Source organism: Protomyctophum bolini, assembly GCF_963924005.1.
Source record: "Protomyctophum bolini genome assembly, chromosome: 14".
Classification (NCBI taxonomy): domain Eukaryota; kingdom Metazoa; phylum Chordata; class Actinopteri; order Myctophiformes; family Myctophidae; genus Protomyctophum; species Protomyctophum bolini.
Window position 1 is genome coordinate 15,412,148 of NC_137875.1, and position 18,160 is coordinate 15,430,307.

General features: G+C 43.6%; 1 protein-coding gene across 1 annotated transcript; it reads left to right on the forward strand.

Annotated features, from left to right (window-relative positions):
- The first annotated feature begins 852 nt into the window (after positions 1–852).
- Positions 853–17,969, forward strand: vps16 (VPS16 core subunit of CORVET and HOPS complexes). Its single transcript, XM_080781557.1, has 24 exons — positions 853–998; positions 2,052–2,140; positions 2,980–3,071; positions 3,819–3,947; positions 4,211–4,355; positions 4,799–4,914; positions 5,003–5,125; positions 6,143–6,198; positions 6,297–6,386; positions 7,682–7,853; positions 8,472–8,603; positions 9,747–9,874; positions 10,149–10,184; positions 11,268–11,376; positions 12,264–12,398; positions 13,124–13,232; positions 13,340–13,437; positions 14,282–14,386; positions 14,619–14,696; positions 15,095–15,181; positions 15,425–15,507; positions 16,070–16,166; positions 16,561–16,664; positions 17,004–17,969. Exons 1-24 carry the CDS (start codon positions 949–951, stop codon positions 17,146–17,148), a joined length of 2,508 nt encoding a protein of 835 aa, XP_080637683.1. The 5' UTR covers positions 853–948; the 3' UTR covers positions 17,149–17,969.
- Positions 17,970–18,160: the final 191 nt, after the last annotated feature.

Consider the following 18,160-nt stretch of genomic DNA (forward strand, 5'->3'; position numbering starts at 1 on the left):
CTCTCGCTTTGGCATGGGGGGTCAGATCAACATATGGAATTAATTCTGTACTGGCCATATATGGAGCTAGAGCTAGCGTATCTTAAGTGTACAGGGTTTGATGAGGTCAGATCAACATACAGTATGGAATGTCAGAACAGGTCCGCTGCATATATGGAGATCTAAGGGTGGCAGCGTCTTGAGTGTACAGGGTTTGATGAGGGCCCAGGTAATTTTTGGGCCTATTGAGAACTCTAGTTTTCGCCGGCTGTCGGGCGCGGCTGCATTAATAACTTTGGGGCAGTTCACCTCCAGTTCACAGAATAGAATAGAATAGCAGTGATGGAAAGTACAGTACACTAGCTGACTTAAGTGCTGTAGCCTACAATTTTGAGGTATTTGTACTACTCCACTACATCTCAGCCTCAGAGACAAATAGGCTATTTGTAAAGTTTAGTAGTTATAGTTACTTTGTAGATTTTAGATTATTATTACAAAACACACACTAACCACTTCAGCCCTATATATACACATTTCAGCCATTTTCAAAACATATTAAACTTGACATTATACATTCTGCATAATAATTTTTACTTTTGGTACTTTAAGTACATTTTTGATGCCAATACTTTTTACTCAAGTACATTTTTCGAATTCCGGACTTTTACTTGTAATGTAGACAGTATTTCTATATTGCAGTATATATTGATACTTAGTAAAGTAAAACATATGAGTACTTTTCCCACCACTGTAGAATAGAATAGAATAGAATAGAATAGAATCACTACCAACAACAGATGGAGCTATCCCCATCCGTCAGCGGCGATGCTGTTTGTATTGTATCCGTAGAGGAAGAAGGAAACCAGGAAGTGAGCCAGCCTACAGCTTTTCTTCTTGAGAAGAAGATATTTCTTCCCATTTTTATTTTTAATAGAAAAACAAATTATTTTATGAGGAATAATTCACATCATGGCGTTTATAACAGCCAACTGGAACCCCCTCGGGGAGGCATTTTATCGGTAACTGTCGGGACTTTATTTTAAATGTATATATATGATGATATTATGATGATGTTTAAGCAGCGTCTCTTTTAGGCTAGTAAACAACCATTTAGACCCCCATAGCTCGGAGGGACAGTCGCGCTGTGATTGGTTTAGCTGACGTTGAGTACGAAATTGAATTAGTACTAGTTGTAACTTGTAAATTCTACCTCCAGTAACATACGTGAAAAGTAACTTGAATGGACTTGCAGTATTTATATAAATGGTCATTATTTGGGCCTATGAAGCTGCTATTATTAATGAAGCAGATTTAGCAGAGTGAGATTACCGGTATTATTGAAGCGTCTGCCTCTGTCTCCCTGACGACCAGCTGGCCAATGACTTCGCGTGGTCGTCCTTCCGGGCCATGGGATGTAGACACAGCTGACAGCTCACATGACCACAGTTAGCTTTGTTAGCTGCATGATAATAATAATATGAAGTATACAAGACAAAATGACTTACGAAAAGTGCATGGTTTCACAGCGGCCTATTGGTCACCTAAACTTGCCACCTCAGTGTTAAATTGGCCAACATGTAGCTGTGTTATGTTTGTGTAACTGATGCTGTCATATGGATATGCATACTTTATTTCATTTACAATTACAATGTGTTTCACACCATTGCTTCTCATGACAACATGAGTCTGACCCCCAAATTAATATGTATTTGGCCATGGATGGACGTCCCCATCTGAAAACACCTTGCCCCCCATAAGTCTTGTTGAAATGTAAAAAAATAGTTTAAAATAGCAGATCTGCAAGGTCACAACCACAGTCTATGGTCACAACGTGTCGCATTTCCACACGTTGTGAGCTTGTAGATCAGCTGTATACAATAGGTTAACGGTGGTTGAACCGACTTGGATCATGCCATATTAATTAACCAACTCTCCTGGGGGGACGCCCTGGAAGTTGGAACGAAACCCCCCTCTAGGACCCACTTTGAGAACCACTGATTTACACGGTGTCACTTTGTGTGTGTGTGTGTGTGTGTGTGTGTGTGTGTGTGTGTGTGTGCCCGCGTGTTTAGGAAGATAGAGTTGTATGACATGAGTTGGACTCTGAGGGAGGGCTTCAGAGACTGTCTGGTGGCCGCAGCACCCTACGGTGGACCCATAGGTGAGAGACTCTGCATTTAACCATTCAGGACGGGAACCCCTTTTGGTGTTTTAAGCATTATGTTATACTTTAGCTACTTTAGCTGTTTTTAAATCAAATCTTTGCTTCTGAGGGGGTCACTGGAGTCTGGAACAACATATTTTCAGATTGGGGTCCGCAGCCAAATACAGATATTTCTGGGGGTCCTTGACATGAAAAAGGTTGAGCACCACTGACAAAGAAACATAGGGTTTTCAGAAAACTGTTAAGATTTAGAAGCCAATTTTTTAGTGGTGCTGATCTCATCCTTCTTTGTGAGAGGAGATAGAAAATTCCTGTCTGGTTGTAACTAATGATGACTCATTAATATTGTACCTCTACTACACAGTAAGTGTTAATTTTGACGGCAAATCCAGCGTAGTGACAGTTCGAGTGGGCACTGAAGGCAAGAGGTGTACTAGCCCTGAAACATGACTGTCATAATCTCATGACAGTTAAAGTGCTCACCCAAGTGCCACGGATGTTAGACAATGGGTGCGTTTGAAAATTCACAGTTGCACACCGGGAGCGCACTCGCCTATTAGTTGCAATATCATTGATTGATTGATTGATATTGATTATGATAAAATCGTTTAAATGCATATGTATCATGTGACTTTGTTGCTATGGGCCGAAGGTACATTATGTCAGGAGATGTAGTTGGACCTGGCCCTTGGGTGTTTTAATATTTGTACTAACTAGGTAATCACAGTTAAACATAGCATCACAGCTAAACCACGAACAAAGCCCACGTACATCATGTACGTAACATCATGTTTTATCCTTTTCTGTCTGTCTGTCTCTCTCTCTCTCTCTCTCAGCTCTGTTGAAGGAATGTCAGCGACGTTCTCCCAGCGCCCGTCCTCAGCTGGAGATTTATTCTGCCTCTGGGGTTACCATGGCCAGCTTCCAGGTACGCACGCACACACACACACACACAGTTCCGATCATACCTTTTCCCAATCAGTGGGTCGTGAACCATTTCTTTATGATGAGGTGCATGTGTGATCTTCTCGAACCTTATGTCCCCTAAACAAATAAAAATAAATCTTTAGATTTTTAAATGGTCCATCCATCCATCTTCAACCGCTTATCTGTGGTCGGGTCGTGGGGGCTCCACCAGAGAGCTCCAGACTTTCCCTTTCCAGAGCAACATTAGTAACGTCTTGGGGATCCCAAGGCGACCCAAGGCCAGTGTGGCAATGTAAACCCTCCATCTGGTCCTCGGTCTCCTCAGGGGGTCTCCTAACAGTGGGATGTGCATTGAGGACCTCCCTAGTAGACGCTCGACAGGCATCCTTACCAGATGCCGGAACCACCTAAGTGAAGAAGCAGCGGTTCTACTCTTGCGTGACTGAACTTCTCACCCTAAGGGAGATGCCAGCCACACGCCTGAGAAAACTCATTTTGGCCACTTGTATCCGCGACCTTATTCTTTCAGTCATGATCCACACTTCATGACCATAGGTGAGAGACAGTAGGAACGAAGATTGCCAGACGGAGAGCTTTACCTTCTGGCTCAAGAAAATTAGATTTTTAGTTGAGTCGTTGTGACCCACAATAATTGGTCCGTGACCCACAAATGGATCCCGACCTCGGTGTTTGGGGAAACGGTATTGTATAGAACGTTGCATCATGAAGTGAGCGTGTTGTGTTGCAGTGGAAGAGCGGTCCGGTGCGTCACCTGGGATGGACGGTGTGCGATGACCTGCTGTGTGTCCAGGAGGACGGCACTGTCCTCATCTACGACCTGTTTGGAACCTTCAAGAGACACTTCAGCATGGGACAGGTCAGCGCCTTTGACCTTTTCTTTTTTTTACCTTTTAGTAAAAAGATTGTAAAGAATTTTACATTGGTTGACCTCTCTCTCCTTCCCCTGTAGAGGCCGGTGCCAAACTAACACTTTAATTACACGAGCACGATTCGACATTATACACCTGGGAGCTGAGCAGTCTTCTACTGTTGGTCACCGATAAACTGCACAGGAACATTGTCAGTGGAAAAGTAGAGAGAATGGAAAAATAGATTATCTCTCTCTCTCTCTTTCCACAGGAAGTGGTACAGACTCAGGTGTCGGAAGCCAAAGTTTTCCACTCGCCTTACGGCACCGGCGTCGCCATAGTGACGGGCTCGTCTCGCTTCACCCTGGCCACCAACATCGACGACCTGAAGCTGAGGAGACTTCCTGAGGTCCCAGGTACCCAACAGACACATTTAAGGGACATTTCACATCTACTCAGGCTTCTGTGAGCACCCTAGACACTAGACCGTTTTTATGTTGCTTTATCATTATGCCCCCTTCCTATACAAACCCATTTGTTAGATTGTTAGATTCATTGAAAACACTCGTCCTTGTTTCTGGTGAAGATTCTAAGCGACTTGAAGATTTTGTTAAGTTGTAAGGATCCTGCAATCGTGGACAAGTTAATACCTCGTTGCAAAGCTGACTAATCAACGATAAAATTTATATAAAATGCAATACCAATTGGTATTATTATAGGGGAGAAATAATTGACCGAAAAATGATGCTTCCAAACTTTTTTCTGAGAAGTTTGTATGACTCTCTGTGACATTGGCAGATTGTGGAATAGTTGTCTCTCTTGAGACACTAGTATGAACTGTGTGTTGCGTCTCCTCCAGGCCTGCAGGGGCCTCCCTCATGTTGGGCTGTGCTGACTCAGGACAGACAGACTAAAGTTCTGCTGGCCAATGGACCAGACCTCTACATACTGGACAACACTTCCTGTACCGCAGTGGTGAGACTGTCTCTCTGTCTGTCTGTGTGTCACCTGTGCCAAAATTGTAAAAATGGCATTCATAAACATGTTCTGTGCACATCCCCAGTCTCTTCCAGGTATCTCGTGCCCGTTCAGTAACATCGTGTGCATGGCGGTGTCCTTCAGCTATAAATACCTGTCAGTGTTCACTGACTCTGGACATGTGTGGATGGGCTCGGCCAACCTCAAGGTCCAACACCACACACACACACACACACACACACACACACACACACACACACACACACACACACACAAACAAACCCATTTTTCAACCCTTCCTTCATTGCATGAGGAGTGAACTCCTTTCCCTGGTAGAATGTGCTTGTTCAGAAGTCCTATATGATTTTGAAGCCCTAGCCTGCAGCGAAGGTAGTGTGTAACTGTGTCCCGTTGCCCCTATAGACTAGAGCATCGCAGTCCCTTTCAGAACAACGAGTGGCCCAGGAAATGAATCTCAATGCATTTTCCTCATTGACATTTCAGAAAGTATTTATTTAAAGACCTTTTAAGCGTCGTACAAAGACAACTCTTGTTGTGACAAATCATGACAACACACACAATATTTTGGACCAAACAATTAATTACAAAGAAGAAAAACAACAAAAAAAGTGTTGTAACCTGCCATTTCTTTTCTACTTTCTAATTATTTGTTTGGCCCGAAAATTTGTGCTTGTTGTCATGATTTGTCACGACAAGAGTTGGCTTTTTCCACGGCGTAAAAGGTCTTTAAATAAATTCTTTCTGAAATGTCTATGAGGAAAATGCATTGAAATTCATTTCCTGGGCCACTCGTTGTTCTGAAAGGAGGAGGGACTGCGACGCTCTATTATGGTAAAAGATGGTATTGGCTGCGTTCTGTCCCTACTACAATACTTTAGCTTTCCCCTTCCTGAGTATCCAGGTGTCATACATTGATGGCATGCTCTCAAGTCGTACCCCAGCTATGTTTCTGGATACATTGATGATTCTCTGGAACAATAGAGCCGAGTCCGGTCAATTTATTTTAAAAAGGGCGCATATTCGCATAATTGCGCAAACCTCCCACATATTTCGCAACTTCCTTCCTGCATATTTCACCACATAAAATCCTGCATATTTTGCATATTTCATCGCGACATGAATGATTTTTGTCCGCATAATCAATGATGTTTAGCCGCAGTAAGTGTATAGTGTAAATGAACCCCTGTGTGTGTTGTGTTTTCAGGATAAACTGTGTGAAGTGGACGCCAAAGTGAGGACCCCTCCTAAACAGATGGTTTGGTAAGTCCCCTCTGTCTGTCTGTCTGTCTGTCTGTCTGTCTGTCTGTCTGTCTGTCGTCTGTCTGGTTCTGATCTCTCTCTCTCTCGTCTGTGTTCAGGTGCCGCAGACCAAAGAGCCAGCAAGCTTCTGTGGTTGTGATGTGGGACAGACTCCTCCTAGTGGCCGGCGACTGTAATGACACCATCCAGTATCCTACCCTTACTCACTGCAGGTCTTGTGTCTTACCAGGACCTGTAGTGCTGCTGGTTTTATGTCCTACCAGGACCTCTAGTACTGCTGGTTCAATATGTCCTACCAGGACCTCTAGTACTGCTGGTTCAATATGTCCTACCAGGACTTCTAGTCATACTTCTCTGCAGTGTTGTTGGCTCCACTGTCGCGCTGTAGTGTGTCTTCTCAGGCGTTGCACCTTTTTGTATCCCTACCTTTTCTTCTTGCCACGAGTTCCTGAGTGTGCCTGACAGTGCCTTGTCAGCCTCATCCTTCTCTCTCTCTCTCTCTCTCTCTCTCTCTCTCTGATCTCCACAACCAGATATCATTTTGGGGGTCCTTGGCACGCAAATGTTTGAGAACTACTGATTTAGAATCGGCCTCATGTCTAAATGGGTTGGTTCTAAGCATCACTAGTGTTAACTCGGTGTCAGATACTCTCAGTGTGTTTGTGTTATAATCATCAGTAGTTAGTGTGGTCCATGCCTTAACTCGGGGTCAGATACTCTTTGGATGAGGAGTGTGTTTGTGTTATAATCATCAGTAGTTAGTGTGGTCCATGCCTTAACTCGGGGTCAGATACTCTCTGGATGAGGAGTGTGTTTGTGTTATAATCATCAGTAGTTAGTGTGGTCCATGCCTTAACTCTGGGTCAGATACTCTCTGGATGAGGAGTGTGTTTGTGTTATAATCATCAGTAGTTAGTGTGGTCCATGCCTTAACTCGGGGTCAGATACTCTTTGGATGAGGAATGTGTTTGTGTTATAATCATCAGTAGTTAGTGTGGTCCATGCCTTAACTCAGGGTCAGATACTCTTTGGATGAGGAGTGTGTTTGTGTTATAATCATCAGTAGTTAGTGTGTTCCATGCCTTAACTCGGGGTCAGATACTCTTTGGATGAGGAGTGTGTTTGTGTTATAATCATCAGTAGTTAGTGTGGTCCATGCCTTAACTCGGGGTCAGATACTCTTTGGATGAGGAGTGTGTTTGTGTTATAATCATCAGTAGTTAGTGTGGTCCATGCCTTAACTCAGGGTCAGATACTCTCTGGATGAGGAGTGTGTTTGTGTTATAATCATCAGTAGTTAGTGTGTTCCATGCCTTAACTCGGGGTCAGATACTCTCTGGATGAGGAGTGTGTTTGTGTTATAATCATCAGTAGTTAGTGTGGTCCATGCCTTAACTCGGGGTCAGATACTCTCTGGATGAGGAGTGTGTTTGTGTTATAATCATCAGTAGTTAGTGTGTTCCATGCCTTAACTCGGGGTCAGATACTCTCTGGATGAGGAGTGTGTGTGCGTCGGGGAGCTGGACGGCGTTCGTCTGGTCGGGCCGTCCAGACACGAATTCCTCCAGGAGGTTCCCCTGGTCTGCGAGGAGATCTTTAAGATCGCCTCCATGGCGCCTGGAGCCTTGCTGCTGGAAGCCCACAAAGAATATGAGGTAACAACAGCTGGCACCATTTGTTAGGACATTTTACGCGACGATTATTTGTCACACGAATAATTCGCGATTAACGATTTAACCCATTTAGGCCTGACGTCAACATTTTAAATATGTGTTCTAAATCCTGACAGTTTTCTGAAATACCTATGTTTCTGTATCAGTGATGCTCAATATTTCATGTCGAGGAACCCCAAATAGTAATAATGTAATTGGCCACAGACCCCCACCTGAAAATATGTTGTTCTAGGGTCCAGCAGAATTGAGTTAAAACATTCGCAGTGAAAGAATATTATATTCAAAGATTTGCGCCACATTTTCACGATTAAAAAAAAATAGCAGACCTACAAGCTGAGCTTGTAGATTTGCTATTTTTCAATAGCTAAATTATAACATAATACCAAAAGGAATTCCCGCCCCCAAAATGTATGAATAAGATGAGTTGGGGGTGTCCTTGACATGAAAATCGTTTTGGGAACCACTGCCCTATGTTATACTAGTTTTGGTAACTGACTGTGCATGTCTTCTTAACTCCAGGTCTGTCAGATTATGTCATAGGTTCATTCATTCTCAGAACTTGTACATTTTCTCTATCTATTTTATTTTTATAAAATGCAGAAGTCCAGTCAGAAGGCAGATGAGTACCTGCGAGAGATCAAGGAACAGTGTGTGTTGGGAGAGGCCGTCAGACAATGTGTGGAGGCGGCAGGACACGAGCACGACACACAAACACAGAAGAGTCTGCTGAAGGTGGGCGGACACACACACACACACACACACACAGTGCTGAGGGTGGTCGCGCATGCACACACACACGCACACACGCACACATCATACTGTAGCTTTGGTTCGTGCTCTCAGTCTCGGGAAACCGGAAACTACTTTCTGGTAGTACTAGTTGTGAACTGTTTTATTTGGCTTGTTTTTCTATGATTTTCATGTTGCCATATTTGTAACCGTTTCGAAAAGCGATAAGTCACGCGAGGTCGCGGTTTACCTCAGCTGAGATTGTGCTACTGAAGTAAACTAACATCATGTGACTACGTGTCGCCCTCACTACGCCTCCCAGCTGTGGTGAAATCAGTGGTAAACTAACATCATGTGACTACGTGTCCCCCTCACCACGCCTCCCAGCTGTGGTAAAATCAGTGGTAAACTAACATCATGTGACTACGTGTCCCCCTCACCACGCCTCCCAGCTGTGGTAAAATCAGTGGTAAACTAACATCATGTGACTACGTGTCCCCCTCACCACGCCTCCCAGCTGTGGTAAAATCAGTGGTAAACTAACATCATGTGACTACGTGTCGCCCTCACCACGCCTCCCAGCTGTGGTAAAATCAGTGGTAAACTAACATCATGTGACTACGTGTCCCCCTCACCACGCCTCCCAGCTGTGGTAAAATCAGTGGTAAACTAACATCATGTGACTACGTGTCCCCCTCACCACGCCTCCCAGCTGTGGTAAAATCAGTGGTAAACTAACATCATGTGACTACGTGTCCCCCTCACCACGCCTCCCAGCTGTGGTAAAATCAGTGGTAAACTAACATCATGTGACTACGTGTCGCCCTCACCACGCCTCCCAGCTGTGGTAAAATCAGTGGTAAACTAACATCATGTGACTACGTGTCCCCCTCACCACGCCTCCCAGCTGTGGTAAAATCAGTGGTAAACTAACATCATGTGACTACGTGTCGCCCTCACCACGCCTCTCAGCTGTGGTAAAATCAGTGGTAAACTAAACAATGACCTCTTATGGTTTATAGTTTTAGTAACTACTAGACCTAGTTATATTCATACCATGACCACTGAAAATACTTGTTTCTGTTTTCATGTTTTTCTGTCTCTCTCTCTCTCTCTCTCTCTCTCTCTGTGTCTCTCATCCTCAAGGCGGCGTCATTTGGAAAGTGTTTCCTCACCAACTTCTCTCCGGAATCCTTCGTGTCGGTTTGTCAAGACCTGCGAGTCCTCAACGCTGTCAGAGAGTACACCGTCGGAATCCCTCTGACACACACACAGTATCCTCCTAACACACACACACACACACACACACACACACACACACACACACACACACACACACACACAGACAAAGCTCATATGTGTAGGGCAACTATGTTATTGTTTGTGCTATTTTATTATTATTTTAAGTTTAACCATTGCTGCCATATTATAGTCAGTGTTATCTGACAAATCAATTACCAGATGGCACCAGTAACCACGGTAACAGTACCGGTAATTGTAGTTCCAAAAAAAGATTCTGCCCATATTCCTTAAGCTCCGCCTCCTCAGATACAAACAGATGACGGTCCAGGTCTTGATTGACAGGTGAGTGTTCACATAAGAGACAATCCAATCAGTGCTGTGGACACGAAACCAAATGTAAATATAGCTGCGAGCAGCGATAAGGCGGGACCAAGGAGAGGGAGAGAGAGAGAAGGGTGGAGAGAGAGAGAGAGACAGAGAGAGAGAGAGAGAGAAAGAGAGAGAGAGAGAGGGGGGTGGAGAGAGAGAGAGACAGAGAGAGAGAGAGAGAGAACAATATGCACAAAAATGAATCATGGGCTGAGTTGTCGCTACCCGGATTTGAACCAGTGACCCTGTGGTCCAAAGTTGAGAGCTCTACCGACTGAGCTAAGCAGACACTGTCAGTTGACTCATTCTAAACAGTAACATGCAGTATAGGTATTAGCTGCCAACCGTATTTGGAAGACGTATTAGTTGCATGAGAGGTTTCACAAAACAGCATTTTCGTTGGCTCATAAAAACTTCATTTTTTCACTTAAAAGAAATCTGTTACGATTTTTTGTTCGTTTAAGTCCAAAGTTCAAGTGTAGACGTTTTTGTACATTTTGATCAAAGATTCTGGGAGGAGATAGATTTTAAATGGTTTTCATATAATTCAAAATGGTGGGTAATGTAAAGGTCAGAGGTCAAAAGTCAGAATACGAAAGTTGTTCGCCATGAGGAGACAAATATGTGTATCCAAGTGTCATTGCCAACGGTCAAACGGTTCATGAGATATGCACGTTCAAAGTTTGCATTTTCAGTGCTATAGCGCCACCATTTGGCCAATGGTCATGGGCTTCACATGGTCACCATTTGGCATGGCCCTCTACCAGATTACCGAGTTTCGTAAAAAGCGACTGCACGGTTCAGTCAGAACAGCTATTTTTGGCGGAAGAAGGAGAAGAAGGAGAAGGAGAAGAAGAAAAAAAAACACAAATACAAGAAGTGACCAAAGTCACTGCGTGTCTTCTTGGTCCCTTAAAAATAAAAATCTCTCTCTCTGTCTCTTCCTCTCTATCTCTCTGTGTCTCTCTCTCTCTTGCTCTCTCTGTCTCGCTCGGTCTCTCGCTCTCTCTTTCTTCCTCTCTCTCTCTCTCTCTCTCTCTCTCTCTCTCTCTCCAGGTTAGTGTATCGTAAGTTGTATCCGTTGGCGATAGAGATCTGTCGTTATCTGAAGACACCAGAATACCAGGGAGTGAGTCGTGTCCTCAAACACTGGGCCTGCTGCAAGGTACGCACGCACGCACACGCACGCACACACACACACACACACACACACACACACACACACACACACGCATATCGATATTAACAGTGCTTTAAATAAAGTGTAGTTTTACTGTACATTTAATCTACATTATGTGAATAATTTTAGATAAGGTAATAAATTACAAAATGATAGTAAACTAGAACTGCACTCTGTCGAGTGCATAGGCTACTTGCTTGTTGCACACTAGTAGGCCATAAATGGCCAACTAGTGTGCAAGCAGAGTGCGCAAGTACTTTCGACCGTTATAAACTGTCATTACGTCACCATCGAAAACCAATTACACTCTGGCATTGGGTCCTTTAATCCACATAATTGTATAGTATATGTATATACATGTAATTTGTAAGTTGATTAGCGGTATACTGTGGTTACTTTGCGCCGTACGCACCGTCCCAGCCAACGCGCCACTTTTGATGCGTATGCACCGTCCCAGCAAATTGTGCCTGATACGGCAGTGGTGCCAGATTACATACATGTATACACAGGAGCATTACCTTTAATCCTCCCAACACTAAAACATATCGTCATTACGTCACCATCGAAAACTTTGGGTCCTTTAATCCACATATTTCTTACGTCATCATTGAGAGCTAGTTATACATACCGGTATACACACCATGTAATCTGGTCCCAGCAAATCAGGCACAATTTGCTGGGACTGTGCAATTTGTGCATACGCATCAAAAGTGGCGGGTTGGCTGGGACGGTGCATACGAGTCCCGGGCGAAACTATTACTTGCGCGCTCTGCTTGCACAAGTAATAAAGTCACAGCTTTCCAAAGCGCAAAGAACACTTTCTGTGGACACTTGGATCACTTTTATAATTGTGTCTGCGTGTGCGTGTGTAGGTGCAGCAGAAGGACGAGTCAGATGATGTCATAGCCAGGTCAGTGAGTGTGAAGCTTGGAGAGACAGCGGGGGTGTCCTATTCTGACATCGCCTCCAGAGCCTATGAGTGTGGACGCATCGAGCTGGCTATAAAGGTCTGTCTGTCTGTCTGTCTGTCTGCCGCTGCTGAGCTGGCCTAGAGCACTGTTCAAAACTTGCTGTTATTTATTTGGGATGTTTTTCATCTTCGTTTCAATCATGGAGAACGTACTGAGAAGAAAAGCCATTTGCAGTTCTACACTGCGACCGCATATAGATACCAGTGGTGGGAAAATTTTACAGTCAGGAAATGCTTGCATCACAAAATGAATAAACCACAAAGAGAGGGGTGGGGTTATTGTGCTTACCGTATTTTCTTTAGTTCTTTCTCTCTGTAAAAGTTTGCTGTGTGACCTTAGAATAGACCCAAACCCTGCATTCCACCGAAAATGTCATTTTTGGCTTTTTAAAGTACCCTGATTTCACACAAAATGGGAGGGCCCCTTTTTTTAAATATGTGAGGGCCTATATACAGCTTTTGTCCCCTCACTTCTCATGCCGCCGCCGTGCCTCAAATATGACGTAATTTGTGGCAACACAAACATTAAAGGCCATTGACAATGGAGGGAAAGTTTACGTCATATGTAGACGAGCAAATTGGCCAACCAATCACGTAAATTCAGTTGTTCATGAGATGTTTTATGATTATGTATAATGATAAGAGCGCCCCTCACTTCACACAGGTGTGATTTTTACCTTATGTTGAAGTGTGTGTGTGTGTGTGTGTGTGTGTGTGTGTGTGTGTGTTTGTGTGTGATTACGGTGGCGTGCGTGCGTGTAGCTGTTGGACTATGAGCCTCGCTCAGGTGAACAGGTTCCTCTGTTGTTGAAGATGAAGAGAAGTCAGCTGGCTCTGAGCAAAGCTATAGAGAGTGGAGACACAGACTTGGGTACGCACATGCACGCATGCACACACAACACATGACACGGCAGAAAGTTTGTTTTCTCTGGAATTTTGAAATGTGTGTGTGTGTGTCTGCCTGTGTGTGCATTGCAGTGTACACAGTGGTGACCTACCTGAAGAATGAAATGAACCGAGGAGATTTCTTTATGACTCTGCGGAACCAACCTGTCGCCCTCTCTCTCTACAGACAGGTAGGTACAGACAGACAGACAGTCAGCCACTATTTCAGCACATTCAAATCCACCATCTTGGAACTTCCATTTCCTGAGTGAAAGTCAACCGGAAACAAATGCTATTGTCTGGACGGGACGGGACTGCGAGAGCCCTTCACTCAGTAGAGCCAGCAGAATCCATTTTTATTACATGGCTTGGTTGAATGCTTGATTCTGATTGGTCAATCGCAGAATTCAGCAGTGTTATTTCTGGATAATGACCTCTCCGCTCTATAACCGACCGATGCCTAATCAAACCCTCGGAGCACCTGCTGTGCCCCGCAGATTTACTGCGATTTCCAACATGACAGCCATGTAAACACACAATGTCATTTACAGCTAAACATTGCTCTCAAAAATGTTTTTGAAAACATTTGAGCGAGAAAAAGAAGATGCAGTACCCGAAAATGGATTTGATTTGGTCAACTCACTTCCTTGTTTTCTGACAGTGCTGCAGCTGGGCAGACGCTGGCCAGCGCAGCACTAATGGGATACTTTCATTCGCAAGCAAGGAAATACCTCGTTTGTTTGTGTTTTGGGTCAATTTATTAATTTATATGTAATAAGCGGGATAATGTAACAAGCAAAAAACTTTGATAAAAAAAAGACATACATTATCCCTTACTTAACCCACACTGAGCATTTTTTAGACTATTAGACGTGTAAAATACTGGTACGTCTAAATGGCCATCTAAAAATGGGTTATATTATAAATTAAATAAATTAAAGGTTTTTTTTAATGGTCTAGACTTAGATTAGATGTTGAAGCAACTTTGTTTTCCACGTTTTCATTGACTGTGTGTGTGCGTGCGTGTGTGTGCAGTTTTGTAGGCTTCAGGAGCAGGACACGCTGAAGGATTTGTTCAACCAAGATGACGACCACCAGGAACTGGCTAATTACTACGTCAGAGCTAGTTATAAAGAGAAGGTATTACAATGTTACAACATTAGTACTACTAGTTAGAAAGAGAAGGTACTAGTAGTACCTTTATTACTACTTTACTGTATTAGTACTACTAATTGACTGTATTAGGCAGTCTATATGACAACCCGATAATGTACAACCCCGATGTTGGATCATTATCACAAGCAACCACCAGAAGTCTCTCTGTGGACACATAACCCCTACTGTGTGTGCGTGTGTGTGTGGGTGCGTGCAGAGGTTGGAGGCTCGCCTGTCTCAGTTACAGAGTGCTGTAGATGAATACAACAAGGCCAAGAACGAGTTTGCTGCAAAGGTAAATTAATGTACTTGTTTTTACTCTCATTTGTAATAAAATTACACAACTTGAAGCGTTTGTTCAACCCATAGAGTTAAAAATAATAGAGAGGGTACCGGTAAATCCCCTCCCATTCACTTGTATGGGGTTGCTCACTCTCTTTTCCACCCCTTGGTTGGAAGAATGTGACGGGCCGGGCCTATTTGGGGCCCATGTGACACTCGTGAGTCGAGCCTATTGAACAACATGTTTCTGGCCCCAGCCGCAATACGCTGCAGTACCTACGATCGGCCAGCGTGTCCATTGCAGTTCTGTTCTCCCTGTTCTCAACCTCAGCTCTCTCCTTCCCTCCCCATCTCTCCTCTCCTCTCCTCTATCCTCCTCTTCTCTTCTCTCCCCTCCCCTCCCCTCTCCAGGCTACAGAGGAGGAGATGCGTCTCCTTCGCTTCCAGAAGAAGTTGGATGACGAGAAGGGGGAGGGGCTACTGTTTCTGTCCCTGCAGGTCAGTGTGACAACCGATCACAATTAGCTTTTTCGAATGTAATTGAATATATTTCAATTTACATATATGTAAACTATATACATTATGTATAAATGCGTAGTAGAAATGGCGACAAACATTTCTTATCATCGGTAGCTTTGCAACACGTTTGAAGTGTGTGTGTGTGTGTGTGTGTGTGTGTGTGTGTGTGTGTGTGTGTGTGTGTGTGTGTGTGTGTGTGTGTGTGTGTGTGTGTGTGTGCAGGCTACCATGGAGGCTTTGTTGGCAGCTGGACTTCATAAACAGACTGAACAACTGTACAGAGACTTCAGAGTCCCTGATAAGAGGTAGAGACAACTGTACTGTGTGTGATAGAGAGAGACTGGCAGAGGCATTCCTTACCAAGTACCAACATCTCAAGGATGCTATTATACAGCCTTGGTTACAAATGTCAACTGCTTGTGTTCATATTCGGAAGCCTCGCTAATGTCCATGAATCAGTTGTGAGAGGCCTGCAGATTGCAGGAAATGCCCAAGCTAGCTAAGGTCCATTATATGGAGGAGGCCATGTTCCCTATACCAGTGATCTGTATCCTGAAACACCTGTTGTTGAGTTTCCCAAGTTTGTGCATCTACTATTGTTATTCTGATATATATGGTATAGAATAGGGTTAAAGTGGTTATTGGTTAAACGGATTGTGACGCTATATTAACTAATTTTGCTCGGGACCCCGTGGCATGGAACCACTTCAAGTACCCCTAAGGGACCGCCGTCCCCACTTTGAGAACCATTGATGTACCATAATTACATATCGCATCGTGATGCGTATCCATCGTGAGGTTGTTGGCAATACCCAGCCATGATACTGCTGGTTGTCACGCTAAAGTTTAGGTTCCTTGTGCCTGTAGGTACTGGTGGTTGAAGTTAAAGTCTGTGGCAGATAAAGAGGATTGGGAGGAACTGGAGAAATTTGCCAAGAGCAAGAAGTCCCCTATTGGTTACCTGGTAAGACTGAACTGAACATCGCTCATCACACTTTGTTCACTTTAAACTTTACTATTATTTACTTTGTTTGTAATGTCTCACTAACACTTAAATATTACATCTACGTTTGTACTGGTTACCTGGCAGGACTGAACAGACCAAGCTGTTTTGTCTTTTAGAAGAAACTTTTATCCAGAGGGTCTGGACAATAAGCAAGTTAATCACCTTGCTTGTTGTGTGTGTGTGTGTGTGTGTGTGTGTGTGTGTGTGTGTGTGTGTGTGTGTGTGTGTGTGTGTGTGTGTGTGTGTGTGTGTGTGTGTGTGTGTGTGTGTGTGTGTGTGTGTGTGTGTGTGTGTGTGTGTGTGTGTGTGTGTGTGTGTGTGTGTGTGTGTGTCTGTGTGTCCCTCCCGCCAGCCCTTCGTGGAGGTGTGTGTAAAGAAGCATAATAAATTTGAAGCCAGGAAGTACGTGTCCAAGGTGTCTCCAGAACAGAGGGTAAAAGCTCACCTGGCTGTCGGGTGAGTGTGTGTACACTGTGTGTGTGTGTGTGTGGTAGGGCTTTAAGCAACTAGTCGACTAGTAAATCCACTAATCAACCTTGTTGTTACCAGTTGACTAGTTTCTTTTCCTGTTTTTGTAGACCTCAAGATCAGCTAGTTATAGTCACCAATGTACACAGTTTTTAAATTATATTATATTATATATAAAATAAAATAAAAGAGATTACTCGTTTTAGGTAGGCCTAGTTGGACAACTAGTAAGTCGACTAGTAAACTAGGCAACTAGTAAAAGTCACTTGAAGTGAAAGCCCTAGTGTGTGCGCGTGTGCCATCTTCACCGCGTCTCCTCTCCTCCAGGGATGTGGAAGCGGCAGCAGAAGCAGCCATAGAGAGGAGGAGTGAAGCGGAGATGAACTCCGTCCTGTCCGTCTGCTCTCCCGTCACGGACAGAGTCGTCGTAGACAAACTGAACAGAGCCAAAGCTACTGCTGCCAAAAAGTGACCCGGCTCAAATTCACAGACGGGGCTGTGCTGCTCGCAGAACAGAGACAAACGCTGCTGCCGAAAGGTGGTCTGGCCCGACTCGGACCCACTGAAGCTGCCTTGAAATGGTGTCCCAGTTATTACACATGTAAATAGAGCGATGGTTCTCAAACGGTTGCATTTCAAGGTCTCCCCTTAACTCTGACAGTGTACAAAATGTATTTGACCGTGGTGTGGACCCCTATCTTAAAATATTTGTTTTCTGCCAAGGACCACCTGATAAGGTTTGTGTTGTTAAAATGTTTCAAACATTCCAAATATTTCCTTTTTGAAAATCTTCAAATTGTCACTGGGTTAAGCTAAGTTTGCTGGGGTGAAATTTACAATTTAGGCATTTAGCAGACGCTCTTAATCCAGAGAGATTTACAGTAAAGAAAAACATGGTAATACATCAAGTACATAAAAAATAGTCGTCATGAATCATTCGTTTAAGCTTAAAAACCCAACAGTGGAATATCTATCCAATGAACCCCCTCAAGGACCCCTGCAGGATCCCTGGATGCCACTTTGAGAGCCATCAGAGGTCAGCTGCTGTGTTAATGTCTTCATCCAGTCAGTTCATTCTGCACAATCCGTTTTGTCAATGAGTCTCATCACTTTATTATACAATGATTTTGTGCATAGCAAGATAGCATTAACGTGGAAAATGAGTTCATATTAACAAACTTTACAGTCTATAGTACATGTCCCAGATCATATTAACAATATAAAAGTCTCCTGTACATATTCCATTTCATGTTGACAACATACTGTACAACTCCATTTCCAAATAAATTAATATTGTTGCATTCACAATTGTGATCTTAATTACATATGTGCAAATTGATATTTATCTTTAGTGTGTGTGTGTGTGCATAAACGTAATTGAATTTTTTCACATGACATTTGAGTCTTGTAGATGGAAAGGTAGGCTACTCAGTTTTGGTTACTTTATACACTCTTCTTTACCAACATATATGAATATGTCTGAG

Bases quoted from the DNA above. Each gene is read 5' to 3' on its own strand.
- vps16 (XM_080781557.1), top strand. From the start codon at position 949: ATGGCGTTTATAACAGCCAACTGGAACCCCCTCGGGGAGGCATTTTAT. The intron at 4,915-5,002 runs GTGAGACTGTCT...GCACATCCCCAG, and splicing joins ACACTTCCTGTACCGCAGTG to TCTCTTCCAGGTATCTCGTG. The intron at 13,438-14,281 runs GTAGGTACAGAC...GTGTGTGTGCAG, and splicing joins CCCTCTCTCTCTACAGACAG to TTTTGTAGGCTTCAGGAGCA.